This window comes from Acanthopagrus latus, chromosome 13 (genome assembly GCF_904848185.1).
Source record: "Acanthopagrus latus isolate v.2019 chromosome 13, fAcaLat1.1, whole genome shotgun sequence".
Taxonomy (NCBI): domain Eukaryota; kingdom Metazoa; phylum Chordata; class Actinopteri; order Spariformes; family Sparidae; genus Acanthopagrus; species Acanthopagrus latus.
Genome location: NC_051051.1, coordinates 5918107 through 5936492, shown reverse-complemented (window position 1 = coordinate 5936492; position 18386 = coordinate 5918107). Strand labels below are relative to the sequence as shown.

At 42.7% G+C, this 18386-nt stretch overlaps 1 protein-coding gene across 5 annotated transcripts in view; it reads right to left on the bottom strand.

The window, feature by feature from the left end:
* LOC119031202 (RNA-binding protein Musashi homolog 2) overlaps window positions 1-18386 on the bottom strand; it is a 249474-nt gene that overhangs the window by 151780 nt on the left and 79308 nt on the right. For all 5 annotated transcript variants that reach the window (XM_037119518.1, XM_037119517.1, XM_037119520.1 and 2 more), the window contains exon 6: window positions 17896-17988. In XM_037119518.1, coding sequence (XP_036975413.1) covers window positions 17896-17988 — 93 coding nt within the window. The remainder of the gene's footprint in view (window positions 1-17895; window positions 17989-18386) is intronic.

Sequence of the window (18386 nt, the reverse complement as noted above, 5' to 3'; positions counted from 1 at the left end):
AGACCCCCTCCCGAGGCCAATCAGGGACAAATATGTCTTTTGTTTTGAGTGGCAATTACAGTGCACCATCAGGCCAATCACTGAATTTTTGTAAACGCCGCGGCGAGATGCACAATCTCGCCATGTTGCGTGAAATTAACTGAACAAATGGACAGAGACCGATCCGTTGTCCTGTTATCACAGGGTCATAACTAGCGCCGCCACGATTATTCCCTTCAAAACTATTTCGTCTCTCGTTCCACTATTTTTACAAATGCATTACCCTCGAATTGACTGAGCTCGCCTGACCTCCGTAAAAATGCCTCTATATTTACTGTGAGTGTTTCAGGATCAATTAAGTGTGCGTGTGTGGGGAGTCTGTGTGTGTGTGTGTGTTTGTAGGTCAACGTTTTTAAGCACTGCCTATCATCTGAGAGGCTGTGAGCCATCAATGACTAATGTGTCAGTCTGTCACAGTCAAGGACCTACCATATGGCGCCAGTGCACCCCCCCCCCCCCACATTTAAACTAATGGGCGGGCAGGGAGAAACAGCACAGCTAACTAACCGCACTTCCTTAGCCGAAGTGTCTCTGGTAGGGATGTAAATGTCAAGTGGTTTCGCTTTATCAATCACCGGCCTTATTAGCAATTTATTATTGATTAAACATGAGCGCTCATGAAATTGAAATAAAAATTCATGCTTCCTGAAAGTCTTAAACTCTGTTCTTGCCGCACTAAATAAGGAGTCGTTTATAACTTCATTGATATCATATTCTAGACTTATCAGAAAGTCTTGGTGATGATTAAGACTCAGTAACATAGCTAGTCTGTAGTCTACGCAAGTGCATCCCCATGAGCTGGGCGATATGCTGTGCCAATTAGAGCAGGCTCAGACTGCGGAGGGCGGCCCAGAGGCAGAGCAGAGCAGCGGCCACCTTTCCCAGGAAGCCCTCCAATTACCACCCAGCAGGTGCAGTGTCTGGTTGACTCATGAGAACACATGACGCACATGAGGAACCCTCATAGATCTGAGCCACTCTATCTGTCTTTCTGGCAGTCTTGTGCCTCTGCCCCTCCCCTCTGTGCCCGTGTGACTTTTAATTAAATATTTTTTTTCCCCCATTGCCTCTTTTTATCTCCCTTCCTCAATTTGTTTTCTCCAAATTGAAAGTAATTCCAAAGATATCGACCGAGCGAAATCGAGGTAAAGGAGTTTTTTTTTTTTCCTTCAACTTTTTTTTTTTTTTTTTTTACGTTTTCTGACTCGGTATCTTCTTTGTATGAGAGCCGGAGGCAGCTGATGCGACCTAACCTTGCCACCACATGGTGACTACTGTGCCAACCCTACTTGCATTCCCGCTGATGAGATGCTGGCCATGACAGTCCATCAGCGTCTCTCGCTGGTAGGAGCCACTGAAATGCTCTTTTGTTTCCCCCCCACTTAAATCTCCCCAAAGTCACTTTCAAAGTCTCTATTTAATAATCAGCTACCAAGGAGATGTGTCACGGGTCAAACTGGCTAAAGTTGTGATGAAGCTATCAGCAGCTGATTAGCTCACTGTTGCCTCAAAGCACATCATCGCCATGATGTAACCGGAGCAAAGGCGAGGACAGAATGATGTCAATGTCTGTCTAATAATAGTTAGTTTCTGCAGCAGAGAAAAAGCTAATCTAAGCTTTTTCCTATATCTAATAACTGGGATTCAGAATGGTCATTTCCTCCTGTTTGAATACTTATTGTAGCAACGCTTAAAAAACATAAAAATAAAGTAAAATGTATAGTATTGTATTGCAGAGATATCTACTGAAGTTCGCATGTTAACTGGCTAGCACTGGCCTGTCTTGGTCCAGAGCTCCTGTGATAGTGGTTTAAACACCAACACTCCCCTGGTCCCGAGCTCCCGGTCCAGACCGCTAGCTGCACGGCTAACTCGGCTAACAGCAGTTACTGCTCCCGACAGAAAGAGGTTTCTCTGGTGACATGCTGCCCCCTATTTATCTATTTATCAATTTACTTATCTATTTATCTATTTATTTAGAGCATGAACTTGACATGTGGTCAATTCCTTCATATTAAAATGTTAATTACTATTTCTTAACAAAGACTTGGACCCACGTTGGAAATAAATATTTTCACTTTCACATATTGTCCTTTGAATTATTTTGGTCTTTTCCTTTTGGTCTCAAACACCATAAAAATACCCCATCAATCAATTACTTTCATGCATTTCTATTAAATAACAAGAGTATAAATATTGGCTGCTTCTACTTAGATCTTGGGGTGGGGGTTAAAGTGAGAATATATATTAGAAAATGTCAAATTTTAAACATGCATATTGATGCATGCCTGACTAGAATAGTGCTATATACTTGGAACCAGCTCCATTTCAGAGCCTATTTTCAATACCAAACCCTACCCCCGTGTCTGTCATTAGAGTTTATGTGAACATGATTTTTCCCCTCGTGCCGTCTCCACACCTTCTAAAAGATTAGCAGTGACGTTGGATGCCATGTCCAATGCACTCACCACGACTTCCCCTTCGCCAGTGGAAGCTGTTCCACTGACAGAGCCTTGGCCCCATTCGAACCTTGCAGAAGCAAGTGTGTCAGCCATGCAAAATGGAGAACAGATGTGGTATATGGGCAGAGTAATATAGTCTTAGGCTGCCTCCGCCGCACCTGATGATATGGAGCCAATAGGGGCATTTGTCAAATGCAATCAGGTGTGATGGAGGGAAGAGATAGAGCGGGGGGGATGGAGGAGGGGGAGTGAGGGGCTGAACAGCTTGAGCCCTGCCAAACTCTCTTCGGAGCATCAGCTGTGGGGGGACAAAACATGCGCGCCACCCCCCCTCCCCTCCATGAGGACGGCTCTGCTTTGAGAGGAGAGTGTCTCCAACAACAAACCTTAATCACACAGGAGCCAATTTCTAAATCACACCACTCTGCTTCTCCATGAGCATATTTACACTGTGGATGATTTACAGCGCGCACTGAAATGTTAGACTCGAAAAAAGAGAAAAGGTGCACCTCAAATGCACAAATTTTCTAAAATGCCACAAGGTCAGATTTTAATCAAAGGTAAGAGACACTCAGCTCTTCATTTCTGTGTGAACTATGGAGCTATCTCTATTCTGCTGCTCTTTTCTAAGCCTATAAAAAGGTCCACAAGGTCAGAATAAAGGCCAGTCCAGTCCCCTGAGTAGGGCACTTGAATGGAAAGTCTGAATCTGATTTACAGTTTGGCCACATGTGCAAGCTGCCAATGACTGGGCAGCCAGCCAGACAGAGTGGGAGAGGAGAGGAGTGTGTCTGTGAGGCTGCAGGTAGTAATGAATGCTGGCCCCATCTCAGAACGAAGGAAAATTGTGTTTTATATATTGACACAGTCGTATTAACAACAAAGAGCGAGAATACATGCTGCAAGGTGAGGGGAAGAAACAGACTGGAGGACATCAGATCTATCAAACGACCTTGTACACAAGCTTTTTATTTTGACTTTGGAAACCAAATCAGCCCAAACTCTCTGGGATTTTAAAGCGTGTCTTGTGTTACACTTCCAAAAACTCCACTCACACTGACAAGTTTACCTCCTTTATTCAAACGGAAGATTGCATCTCTTTTGCATGTGTTTTATCGTCAAAGCAGATGGCAATGCGGCAATTTAGTTTAATGATTCCTAATTAAAAGACGAACGCCATTGGAGGAAATTTTTCTATTCCACTTTTTTACAAAAGCGAAACATTAAAGCGATGCACGGACATAATTCTGATATATGTGGCTATTTTGCTAATTCAGATTTGTTGCACCATGGGTTGGAACTCACACTGTGAAAATACCATTCACTCTCTAAAAAAACACATTAACCGCCATCATGTGTTCATCAGCATTTGTCTTTTAGAGTACTTAGTGCCAGAAAGAAGAAAGACTATTGCCAAAGATTAAAGGGAAAAGGTTACAATCAAACAGACAGTGGTGTGCCACAGATTTCTCAAGACTCCAAACCTGTTTTATACACCTGATACCTATATTTACTGACAGCCCAACATGTTCAAATTCACCTTTTTTATTAGCCAATCATAGCCTATCACAGATTTATAGTGGTCCATAAATTGCAGTATTCCTGAGGTTATTTGGAAATGATATCTTTACATTTCAAATCAAAGTTCATCTTTTTTGGAGTAGACTGTCCCAAAACTCAGCAACACGGATCATGATGTGGTTGCATGTAAATAACACAACATGCTGTGTGGGTCCCTATAACGGGGTCATCTCCAGTGCAGCATGTTCAGGCATGTCTGCTCACACGTGTATTTCGGGTGTGTGCGTGTAAACATTGACTACCATCAGCTACACAAACACACAGATGTAGCTTGATTGGCTGGAAGACGACAACACTGCCGTATTGGAATATACAGTAAAGGGCCAGCTATACACTTTTTAACGGTGAGTGTGCTGTACCAGTGAAAAAAAACACATACAATAACTCAGACACACATACTTTAAACATGCAAAATATGGCAGTAAAGAAACAAAATAAAAGCAGTGTATATATGTATGAGCACACAATGACTGTGACTGATGGCTTTACTCATTTTCTTGTTTCAATGTCATTTAACTTAATATTTTCTGTGAAGATGGACATCGCATATGGAGTGCTTTGAGGGCCAAAACTTAACATATAAATACAATAATAGTTGAAAAAATGTATTGTAAAATAAAATTCTTACATATCGAACACATACCTAATTATGTAATGTTAATGTTAATCATTATCATAAAGAAATGTAACAAATTGAACAAGCTATTACATCAAAACACTAAATATATGTATGTATAATGTATTTGAGTATAAAGAGTACAGCCCACACTCTTTAAAACTGCATACACTTTGTGATCTCAGCTGTGGAAGGTGGGTTTTAATGGAATAAATAAATGTGTGTCTTTTTTAATTTCCTTGTTCAGTGACATCAAGTGTGTGCTTACCGCACCTACTGAGATTCACTATGGTTACAACATGTCACTTTCATTCACGTTCCAGAAAAGAGGGTTTGAGCCAAAGCATGTGTTGAAAATGACGATCACTTCCTGTGTCTCTTTTGTCAAGAAACAAGCAAACTCAATTGAAATGCGAACCCACAATCACATTTTGTACACATCCCTGTGCCAACTTCAAAATTTTCGTCTCGCTGCTGGGTATGTCAAAAATAGATCAATCCAAATGATACACGTAGCACGCATCTGTCAATGTATATTTTTTAGCTCATTATAACATTTAAATATCTTTGTATTTTTGGCGTATGGCTTCCTCACAGCTGTAGTGACAGAGTGAATGAGTAGCTCCTATTTCCTGTTTCATTGAAAGTAACTTTTTTTTTTTTTTTTTTTACATGCACATATCCTCCCATTCACACGGCGACTTGGCAGCTGAGGACTTGCTGGCAGATGATTCAATGCAATCAACCCGTCACTTGAGCATGATACCGCTTGTCCTACTTTGTGCTCACCTCCGATCAAATTCAAATCAAATCTAATTCAAAGCCGTTTCAAACCTAATTCTGGCTTTTCTCCTGACAGCGTACTCAGCAGCTAACACAAAACCGTTTACACTGCGACACGGATTGCTTGCTAAGGTTTTTAAAAAGATGGGTTTACAAATTAAACAAACTTTTTTTTTTTTCTTTTTTCTTTTTTAAATGTCCTCCGTGCTTCCACAAAGGAACAGAAGAAAGGAAACCACAGAGAAAGCTGGGCGAAAATGTTAAGTGACACTAATGCGATCAGGCCGATTCAATGAATTTATGAAATACAATGTCTGCTGGGACGATGCTCACACCAGTTGGTCCGGATGTCGATGTGTGTGTGTGTGTGTGTGTGTGTGTGTGTGTGTGTGTCGGGGGGACATTTACATATTCCTGTCTGTCACAAACACATCCAATACAGCTGGCTTTACCTAGACCACTAGAGGGAGAAATAAGCCGTGATTTACCTCAAAGGACAGTCAGGTATGTAATATATACGGAGAGGGTAATTTTTCAAATCAGAATTGAAATGTATATTCAGTCTTGTACCTGACACACACCTTTTTCAGATGACATAATTTTACATTAGCGGGTCATTCATCTCTGAAAAGGGATGACTGCGCCTTGGTGGCTTTTTACAATGTGTGTTCAGCTGGAAGAGACTGATGCTGGGCTGGCAGTGGGCTTATCAAAAACAAGTTGAGGCAACCCTCCAGGAGGCGAGACAGAGAGGAGGATAAAAATCCATGCTTCTGCTCAACTAACCATCAAACCTAATTACCTGTGGATAGGACTTATGGGCCACATGTCGGGTTCAAAGTTTCCCCCCGATCAGGAAGTGACTTGGGAGGGCGCTTCGGTCTATGTGTGTGCGTACAAAGGCTGGTCAATGTGTCCGTGACAAAAAGATAAGGCCGAGAGACGGAGACTTGGTGCCAGATCTTGGCTCTGTGCCATTAGTTCAATCAAGCAGATTTATTTAGCTTTTAGACAATTCGACCAGAACCCTGAGATACCACTTCAGAAAATAAGCCAAAGATTATTCATGGCATGGCAGCTAAGATAGGGATCTGTTGTCAGTCTCTGGCATCACGTGCACGTCCGCTCGCTCACTGCATTATTCCTGTCCGAGGGGGTAAAGCGCAGTGTTTAGAAACACATGCACGCACAAAAAAAAAAGGCATTGAAAATGGCAATAAATCAAACGCAGAGGTCGGCGGAGCAAAGGAAAACATAACGACGGCCATGTAGACGCACACATATAAATTAGAATGAACATAAAACGCGACTACATGACAAGTCACTCTAATCCCACTTGTAACCTCGCCCCCCCCACCGTGACACAAAGTAAGTGCTTTCTGTTTTAAGAACCAGGAAAACGTCTCAGGTAATTACAGATCACATCAATTCAGCGTGAGACGAGTGCTGTTGACTTTACCTCAACATTCACCTCATCTTTGAATCGACTGTACAATTTTTTATTCCACCGCTTTACATTTCTTTTTATGATGTATTTTATGTGGGTGCACCTATACTATTCAAGATGGAATATGAAGGATACATTTGCCTTAATCTAACATTGATATATTGATCTACCCTGTCTCCATCTCCATCATATATATCTCTTCCGCCTCTCGCTGTGGGTTTACTTAGACATACGCAGCTTCACATCTCAAACACCAAGCGTTGATTAAAGCTGATTTTCTGATACAAGATGTGACAGTATTCTTGATACATACATACCTCTGTGTTTTGTGTTCAACATTAATGTTCACGGTTTAAGATTAATATTATTGTTATCATAAGATTATTTCTTTGTCGTCTCTCGTTTCCGCTAGTTTACTTTTTTTTTACTTTTGCTTTCAGGACAAATATTACAAAAAAACTAAAAACCAAAAAATACAAATGCCTAAAAAAAATGTCAGAGGATGAGCACAGATTATTTTGCCTCAAATATAAAAGACGGGTCACATAAATCTTGACATTAGATCCGTGAAAGCGCCCCTGTGTGGTGCCGACTGTCACACAGTCGCCTCAAGTAAAAATGAGCTTTGGTTGATATCAGAGGGCGACATGCACTCCTTTCAATCAACATAAAAAAAAGCCTTAAAGGGCAACTCCACCAATTTCACACACTAAACTGTGTTTACAGGTCTTGGGGAGTAATACTGCATGTGTGAACAAGTGGTATTTAAGCCTTTTTTGGCTCCAGAGGACGATGCATGAAATCAGATAAATGATGTCACTCAGTTGCTAAGTTGCATTGTGGGTAATGTAGGCAACCTGGTTTAAATAATCAGTATACAATGAGAAAAATGCTGCCAACCAAAAAATACAAGTTTGAAACAGACTTTCTAAATGACATTGTTTGGTGTTTAAGTCTTTTACACCACTTTTGTTTTCAGTGCCTGTGAATCAAATAAGCATTTTTATTGGCTCCATTAACTAAATACAAGTGCAAATAGGTGAATAAGTGGACTCTGTTTAAACTCTAACCAACAATGTCACACACGCAGTTAGTGGACAATTTACATCTGGGTGACTGTTCATTGCAACGGTATGTAAACAAGCTGCATGTAGTTTTTAGGCCCGCCCCCTCTGTGAAGTCAATGAGGGCTTACTCGTTCGGTTGTACGTGTGTTGCCATTATAAATTAACACATTAATTGGCACTGGCAGTGAGTAAGCACTCAAGCACTGACCTCTCTGTCCCAGTCTAAGGATGGCAATCTCAGCTGGTCCAGCACTTTGGTCCAGAGCATCGACTGCACAGAACCAATCACAATGTTTGTTTAAAACAACTTCAGGGGAGAGCGCCTCCGCCTCGCGATCCAGCTTACGTACAGTTTAATTGCCCTTTTTCATGACGCTATCTCATTCATCTAAAATGCATTTGATGCCTGAATAACCATACATTCACTAACGTTAGGGTTGGAAGACTTAATTTACCAGCTGGGCCATAGATTAAACAAAATGAAAGCTCGAGCATGCCGACGTCAGCATTTCGCTCAATCCACTGATATGCCTAAGCGAAGCCTCACCGAGCTGCTAGCATGGCTGTTGACTCTTTGTCTTGTTTTAACAATAGAGAATAAAAGCTTTCAAAATGAGCACATCTCTAACATGAACTAGAGAGAGAAGGAGGCAAAAAAAAAAAAATGCTTACAAAGTTTTCAACAAAAGAGCTGTATGAGACCTCAGAATGTGTGAGAAACAAAACGGGAACCGCTGCATTCACGTCTTTTGCTGAAACTACATTTTTCATTGCAATTACCCCATTTTGTTTGGCCTACTTACTCTGCTCCAGCAAAAATATTACTGGATGTAATGAGTCTGTCACTACCAATGTTGGATTTTTACACTTGTATCAAAATGAAACCTAACAAGCAATTCCCAACAACTCCATCATTTAAGACAGTGGACAACTTCGGGGGGCCTTAAATCTCGAACAGTCTCACACTTTGAACAGAACGGAGCACGTGAGACACACACACACACACACACACACACACACACACACACACACACACACACACACACACAGTAGACGAGCAGGAGTGAGCACTAAGTGTTTCAGATAAGTGAAACCTTTGAGACTTCATTAGTCCTTCACAACAAGCGCCAGCACATTGTGTACATTTCCACGCAAGAACATTTACCCGGTGATTTCGAGAAGGCGATGTGTGGGAGGGCACTCATGGCAGGAGCAGTGAGCTGCCGGTGGACCTGGTCACGCTGTGGTAGGTGGCTGAAGAAGCACATGCAACGGGGCTACTTGAAGTCATTTTTCCAACACTGAACCGCCATTGTGCTATACAACAAAAGACTTACTGTCAGAGTCGTCAATCACCGCAAATGCCGGTGACAAAATACACTCCCCTCGTTTTCTTCTCATGTAACTGGTAATTTTCAGAGTGCAATTTCACAAAAGATTATTAAAACAGGTGTATGAAAAGGATATTATCAAATCCATGGAAAGAACTTAACTCGAAACCAATATTCAGCTTTTTCTTCCCACGTGTTTATGGCTGCACATTGGAAGTTGCTGATATTCGAGATGGCAAAGGTTGTCAACATTTAAAAAAAAAAAAAAAAAAGAAACAAAAAAAAAGGATTGTTACCCTATTGAATTTTTCTGTTTGCTGTATACCCCTCACATGTGAACAAAGCATCAGATTTGCAGTTTAAACCCCGAGCATTTCGATTTGCCGCCGCCTGCCTCGCTTGTTTAGACATTTGGGATAAATCCATTGAGAGGACCACGCAAACACCTTGAGCAAATGTCTCAAGATCCATAAAAGCGCACGTACAGCCCAGATCGTCATCATTTGAGCTGCACTGTGTCGACTTGCCTGTTCGCCAGGTGGTGCTGAGTCATGGTTCATGCTCACTGGTTTCCTGGAGCTCTACAGTGTGTGTGTGTGTGTGTGTGTGTGTGTGTGTGTGTGTGTGTGTGTGTGCCTGTGTTGTGGAGCACTGACAACCCTCTGTTAAGATCTGATGAGGATGAAAAGGGTTATTTGGGTTGAAAAGCAGTTTTTCATCCTCTTTAAAAGCCCATCACATGAGAGCTGAAATTTGACACCATCATTTTGTTTCTCATTTTGCTGTGACATGCCGGGGCGCAAGGTCCGTCACTCAGAGGGGCCGACATCGGCTTCTGTGGACCTCGACTCAAATGTGCCTGTCTCTGCTACTCTTAAGAAATGCACTTGAGCCACAGCGACGAAATGCTTTTCTATCCACCCATCTTTTGACAAAAAGAAATTTCAAGGAACTTTGTTAGTTTCTTTAAAAAAGGAGCTATTTAACCCCATCATTCCAAGGAGAAAGTTAAAGTCTTCAGTTTACTTATGAGTAAAACGAGCGATCATGCTTAGTTGTGACCTCACCCAACTTCATCCCGGTTGTTTCTCACTTCCATCTATTCTTAACTAACGGAGGGGCTGTGACTTCATTAAATAGTGTTTATTAAACTTGATTCTTTGGTAAACTGTTGGGCGTCGCATTTCAACCCTACGTCAGAAGGATTGGTGACATTGTGCGACTGGAGTAAAACCGTAGAGAAAGAAGTTACTTGTGCAAGAGAAGACATCAAATTATCTTTAGTAAAGCTGCTGTAACACCACAGATGTGGTGTGTAACACCAAAACCTCATGGATTTTACAGATTAGTTAGAGTGTTCTTCTAGAACTGACTCATTCAGTATCATAGAAAAACACATTTAGTCACATAACTTTTATATACTAACCTAAATTCAATGTGTATATAACCCATTTATAATGTATTTGTATCGAACACTGCTTTATTTCTAATCTGAGAGAGCAAAACCAACACCGACATCTGAAGCAGATTGAAGAGATTTTAAGAGGCACATAGAGGAAATATATATACATATAAAACACTCTTCAATATATATAATTATATCATTTAAAAGGTATAATATGTAACACTTGATCACCTGTTGAATTCATAGCGGGCAGCATTCTACCTGAGTAACCGCTAACTGCTGCTACCTGTAGCTGCTAGTGTAAGCTAGTTAGCTCTGTTGACTGTGCAGCTAACAGTCCTATTCAGCAGCAACTCCACCAGAGCTTTTACTATCAGACTGTCACCTCTTGGTGTGCGAAGTGTTATTCTTAGCTGGTGAACATGCCAAATTGAGTAGATATCTCTGCAACCCAATAAATAGATTGTTGTTTTTGCACGCATGCACACGTGCATGCAAAGGTGTCACATTATTGCACTGATCAACAGGAGGCAGTGACGCACCACGTTATGCTTCAGTGTGCCAGTAAAGACAGAGAAGAAGACACTGCAAAAATTAAAAAAAATAAATGTGACACAGTTATGTTTAAAACACTGAAATACACCTGACACATTTGTTAGACCTCAAAGATACACACACGTGATTTGGGGAGTAAAGCTGAAAATAAACGATGCACGTTTACAACAAGCCTCCACAGGGCCCCTTTAATTTCATACTCTCACATCATCGTCTTAATTGTATCCAATTTCTGGTCCAACAGCCACAAATCCACCAGAAAAAAAACATGCTACACTGCTGTTTTCTCAAAGTGTTCCCCTGGACCTCCTGTACATTAATGTTCTGCCAGGCGACCACACTCCGAACCCTTCATGCCATGCCAGTCTTCTGAACATACATGCAGCACGTATCAATACATTTTTTCCCATCCATCTGGGAAATAAACCCTCTGTCTTTGAATCTCTGTTCCCACGGATGTTTTCTCCCACATGGGTATCCCTGAAGACCAAATTGGAGTCTGCAGGGCTGAGGTGGAGGCGTGGAGGTGGAGGCGTCCACCTCCACGCCCGTCTGATGGTGAGACTGCTGCAAATTACTCATGACACTTCCTCTGATGACATTTTTCAACCTCCTCCGTGTTGAATGGCATCTCCTCCCCCCCCTTACCATCCATCCACCACCACCACCACCACCACCACCATCACCAGCCTAACCCAACACACACATTAATTCCCCCTTCCATTCGTGTCACAATAGCACAGCAGAGATTGCTGCCTCCTGCCTTCACCTGATTGACCCTTTGAGCAGGTGCTGGATCTGATCCAATCACAGTCAATCTTCTTTAAACATTTCATTCTTTAAGCAGAACAGGGGCTCAAAATTCCATCATTCAATGACCCGATCAGTCACCGATAACACAATCAAGCCAATCCCGGCTTATCCCGAGGGAGCCATTTCAGGAGGGACAGCTGGGAGATGAGACTACAGACCTACAGAAAGGTGTCAATCTCCCCTGATCCACGGCTCTCTTTGTGAGCCGCCTATACTGCGCAGCATCTAGTGGTTGGAGGAGACGTCTGATAGGTATTTTTAAGGATCAGCAATAGTCAAAAATCTATTTAATCTTCTGTTAAAGGTCTGATCCTTTAAAGTAAAAATTCATTCACCTGCAGAGAAGACACTCGCTTTTACACAAACACGTTCGCTCTCATATACAAAGACGGACCAAAAAAAAAAAAAAAAAAAAAGTAAAATGACGTGAATAATACCACTCAATTCTTCAGCGGCCATTTAAAAGCTACTCTATTGGAAATGTTGCTGGGCCACTGGGCAAATAAAGGTCAAGGGGGATATGAAATAGTTTGTCTAACTGGCCCTTTTCCCCCGTGTGTCCCTGCAGCACGGCGGCCGTATCCACATTCATAGCCAATTCATTTATATTGCTCTGCCCTTCTCGCTGCTAGTCTCAGTCACTAACTACAAGTGACTGCAATGAGATTGAAGCCTCTGGCTAAATCTCCACTGCAAGGCACATGCTCCATCATTGCTGCTCTGATCACTCCTTATAATCACTGGAACCAGACTATATCCTCAACTGATTGGCTGAGTCGCAGCAGAGAGGAAACAATCACAGAATGTCAGCGGATGATGGACACCCAAACGTCGGAGCAGCAGTGGTCACTGCGAGCTACCATGTAAATGGCATGCAAATGTGCACCTGCACTAGCTGAGGAAGTGGAATGAAGGACTGTGGCCTTTTGATTAGGTTCTTTTCGCTCATGTAAAGTGTATTTTTTCTGCATTAATCACCCACGAACATGGAGCTGTAGTGTATTTGGGTTTGGCTTTCTTCAGCGCGCCCATCACTTCAGTCCAAAGTGCTTTTAACGTGCACCTTCACAGATTCCAGTCTCAGGCCTGCGTATGTGCCTGTCGCTGTAAGAGCTTAATTGCACTGTCATCCCAAGGTGAAATTAAATTCTGCAATCAAATAGATAACACAAAAATGATGACATCAATGTCACGCCGATGATTATTGGTGATTTGTAATCTCTGCTCAGGGATTTAAATGCACTTTTTAAGGGTTAAAAGTTTCAAATTAGACAAAGCAACTTTACTGCATCATAATAATGCTAGAATAGTAGTAGTTAGCTTATCCTCAGGAAAAAATATTAAACAACAATATTTGATAACTGATTTTGCTAATTGAAAGTCAGGCTATTTTCTTTTCTCTTTTTTCTTTCAAAAACTGCCAGTGTTGCTAAAGGCCTAAGCACTCGGGGGAGGTATGCAAAATTAATTCCTACAGTCTTTACAGGCGGTCACACAGAGTTATTTTTCTGCCATTTACAAAATCTAAGGGCACACGAAATGTCAGCCGTGGTATTAGATTACCAAAGCCCCAGAAAGAATTTCATGCACCAAGCAAGGAATTCTTTTCCTGACGCTCTTATAATTTCCTCTCATCTGCTTCCTCTCAGTGAAAGTATGAGAGAAGTATGCAGACGCTTGCCTGGCCGGAGGTGAAACACACAAGAGGGAGGGACGGAATGCGGCAGGCTTCTTCACTCTTATCTATACATTTCCACTGTCCTCCAACAGGTGTCATCACCCTTTTGATTTAAACTTTGGAGGCAACTGTTTCGTCTGTGGACTCGCTGCACCACCCGTGACCTTTGTGTGTCCACCTTTATCCCTTCTGAGCCCAGTGGCAGTGAACTGGTTAAGCTCCGCCTCCTCCTCCTCCTCCCATTCAGCTCCACCTCCAGGATCTGGCTGTAGACCAGTGGAGCATGAGAACCAGGACAGGCTGGACATAAAGGGATGATTGTAGCAGGCCAGTGACATGGAAGCAAGTAGCACTGATTAAACTAAAAGTCAGCTTCAGGCGTGCGCAGCGAAGCCCAGCCAATGGACAGGGGCGCACAGAGTGAGTCAGTGAGTTGTTTCGGCTGAGCCAAATAAGGGCAGTATGAGACGCTCCCAAAGCTGATTACAATAAACCAATGAGGAAGCATTAGCCACCTCAGCTAATTATGCCTTTAACTGTGGGGAGAAGCTCTTTTCATGCCTGGGCAGGGCTCTGGCAGTACGTCACATCCAAATTTATAAGGTGTCATCACACCATCCACCATCTTTAATCAAGTGCTCGCCTCGGCGGAACATTTTGGGGTGGTGGGTGTGTTGTTAACAGGTGTTTGATGTATTGGCAAATAAGAGGGCATTGTATACCAGCGTACAAAAAAAAAAGACTACTTAAGAAGGGCCTGCTGAAGTATGAAGTGTCTTACCTCAATAAAACTTTACTCTTTAGAGTTTGCTGAAATACCTGCAAGGCACATCTGCTGTTCTTAAGCTGTCCCTGGCCTTTGACCTGAGAGGAAGCACGGTCTCTGAAGGAGTCCAAAATTATAAAGGGCGTTATGCATGATAATATCATAACATCGTCTCAGCGCTGTCACCTCAGTATGCTGATATTGTGGGGGATGTTTCTCTTGTTATGCAAACCACACACAAAGGCAAAGGGAGTACGGTAATTGCATTAAAAAATACTTACATATGACGGTGCCTACTGCAATAACAACATCATCAGATATAACAACATCATCAGATAGAAATGGCAGGAAAATGTCATCTGGAGAGGCCTACATATGAGGGCAGAAAAAAAGGGCTCTCTAAAGGCTAACATTGTCTTTTCTTACTCGGTAGAAAGTGTGCACAGTAGCACATAATAGCACACTGGTTCATTTGACTTTATTGCAAGCCAGGAACAGCAGCAGCCTCCAGTTAAGAGTCCTTGAATATAAAGGGAGGGCCGGCAGTGTTGATAAGATTGTCTCATCTGGCTCGCAGGGCTAAGGTGCAGTGTGCTGCCTGAGAATAAAAAAAAAAGAGAGAGAGAGAGAGAGAAAGAGAGAAAAAAATGGAGGGGCAGGATGTGGCTACTATTAGGCAGGTAATGGGATCCATCTGAGATGCATTAGAATCAGCCAAACAGAACCACACTTCAGTTCTGTTCAAATGACTGTCACAATCACTTCAAATGCACACCTTCAGCATGCACTGTAGGCGTCATAGAAAAAAAAAAGAAGAGAAAGAAAAAGGAGGGGTGGTGATGGAGGTGGTGGTGTTGGAGGAGGGGGGGGGGCTGTGGCTGTGGAGGAGCCTCTCTGAAGTCGTGCCAAGCTCGGGCATGTGCTCTTTCCTAATGGTGACGGCTGGGAGAGTGGCATTGAGACTGATGTGCATGAGAGCTGTCAGCCTCTCCCCATAACAAATGCCACCTCTCCCCCTGACAGAATGGAGACAGAAGGGAGGGACTGAGGAGGGGAGGATGGGGGAGGGAGGGGGGGAGAGGTGTGGAGGTTACAGACAGAACCTGTGACCCAATTGTGGCCACACCAGCTGTTTCCCCTCCACTGCCTCCCGACCACCGCCATCTCTGCAGACCACATCCTGCTAATTGGCCTATGCTGCCTCACACGCACACACACACACACACACACACACAAATACAGTGCTTGCTAAATAATATCAGTGAAATGGCTTGTTCCCACTGAGGAAGAACATTTGCCGCTGCCTTAAGCTATACTTGCGTGATGATTGATAAGTGCCTGAAAACATACTTCCCAGAAATATAAATGACTCGCTGCCCCGCGACCACGCCGGCTAATGTCCTCTTGACATACGCACAGGACCGACAGACAGACAGACAGATGACTGACTGACACGCATACTGCCACCCAGATTCTATGGAGGGGAAACTGAATTAATTGGCTTTCCCTTCTGTGGATAAGTCCTCAGACTTGTGTGTATGTGGCGATAATGGTAGGTTGCAGTGACAGGCAGGTTATTTAATAAATCCCGGGATGTGTAAGGCAGAACGGAAGAACACACACAAAACAGAGAGAGAATGATACCTCTTTTTTGCCCACAATATCTCCTCTGATTTCCTTTTTGTTGAAGACACTCAAACCTGCTCATACACACACATAGACACACACACACACACACACACACACACACACACACACACACTCACACACAAACACACCCCTAATCATGCACCCACATAAATACACTTAATCGCTGACACACTCTCGCATGGCGAGAGCAGTACTGCAGACACATCCAAGCATGCACAAGTAGGCTATAAAAGCACACACAGAAACATGCACAAGATCTTGCTCAATCAGTCTGATTTGTTTGTTTCCTCCTAAGCATTTGAGGATTCCTCAAGGAGGAAAAAAACTTTGTATAATCAAGTCAATTATGTCATTCAATCAAGTCGAAAATCATTTCGAGCCCTTTCTCAGATACATTGATTGCGAAGTCGTGCTGAATATTTGCTCGCTGCTTTCTATTGTGCAAATAAGCCGTCTTTATTTGGAACGGCAGGCCAGGCCACGGCGAGGTCTTCAACACCACTTCCGCAGACAAAGAGCAAAACAAAGTCCTTCACCTTGCCCGCCTTTAGTCAAGAAAATAAGACATGGCTTTACAAGGGAGGGCTGGTTGCATATTGTCTCTGCAAAAAATAACAGTTTTCTATTAATCTATAACAGCTCTTCTGTCTCCTTCAGGACATGGTACATTATGTGCCCGTGAAAAATCCATCCTCAGTGAAATTGTTTAAACTCAAGGTCAAGTGCTGATGTTACAGGGACTGTATCAGCTGAAGGTGACCTTGACTGATGTGGAATATGACATGAGGGAAATGGATCTCCACTCAGTGTGGGGAAATTATCTGTGAAATGCTGCCACTGTATCAAAGCCTGTTTGTGCGTGCACACGCCCAAGTGCGTGTGCATGCACTTGAGAGTGCGTGAACACGTGCGTGCGTGTCTGCGTGTGTGTGGGATTGCAATATGCATGTCCTTGTATGATAGCGTCTGCATATATGCCTCACTCAGCTGGGGGTGCTGGTCGTGAGAACAGCTTGCAGAAACTGCTGCAGCAGACAGGAACAAACAGCTGAATATGGGCCTCTGCTGAATGAACTGGGTGTGTTTTTTGTGTTTCTCTTCAATAGCCTTGCCACAATATAAACACCATCGCTTCGATTCCCTTAATATTATAGTTATAGTGGGTTTCTAATGCTATACTACCAGAGATAAGAAAATAACCGTTGTTTTCCGTCGTTATTTTTTGCAGAGGGGGTTCGGTCATGGCAGCTGGATGCCTTTCGCTTGTTTGCTCTGTAAGCAAAATGCATGTTGTTGACCAGGCAAGTTGGGCCGCGTGAAGCTATTGCCATAACTTCAGCTGTTTGTTTTTCACAACTGAGATTTATTTGTCATTCTGTGTGAAAAAGGAGCCAAACTGGCTTCTTTTAAAAGCTCAAATTTCTCACAGATGTAGGGATTAGAGGGCTGACATTGTCAGGAGTGACGACAGGGGGCGCTGTACACTGAGTCTTTAAAGGAGACACATTATGCTAATTTTCAGGTTCATTATTTAATTTAGGGTTAATACCAGGATAGGTTTACATGCTTTACTGCGCCGTCATGTTTTCTCAGTGATGATAATTGCAGCATGTAGCGAAATCGAAGAGATGAAAGTGTAGTTATTGTGATAACACTCTGCAGGGTAATAATTAAAAAAACAAAAAAACAAAAACGGTCTTACCTTCCCAAACTGTTCAAAATACTGCTTCACATCTTCCACTACTGTATTGGCTGACAAGCCACCCACAAATATTTTCTTTGTTCTTGTGACCATCTGGAAAGAAAAGGGCGAGAGGAGAGGATTAGTGATGAGGCTTCAAATGCATCACACAACACCTTTAATGAGGCTTCAAACACACTGAGTGAGCAGCACCTGTGATGGGGACAATATAAAAGAGTGAGGACACACTGTTGCTCAACAGGAATAAAACGGGTTCACACAGTTAAGTTTCAAAAAACACTCCAGTATTATGGCAAGGTCGCAGATGCTGAAGGTTCTGGCAGGGAGGAAAATACTCTCAGCTGAGGAAAAAAAAGCTGCTCCGTGAATTTTTTCCCCTCACAATGACGTTTCAAATTGAATCTCTAATCAAAAACAGGCTGTCACAGAATTAAAGACCTCCATTTCAGCCATAAAAGTTTCTGTTTATCTTCGCTAAACTTAAGACGAAA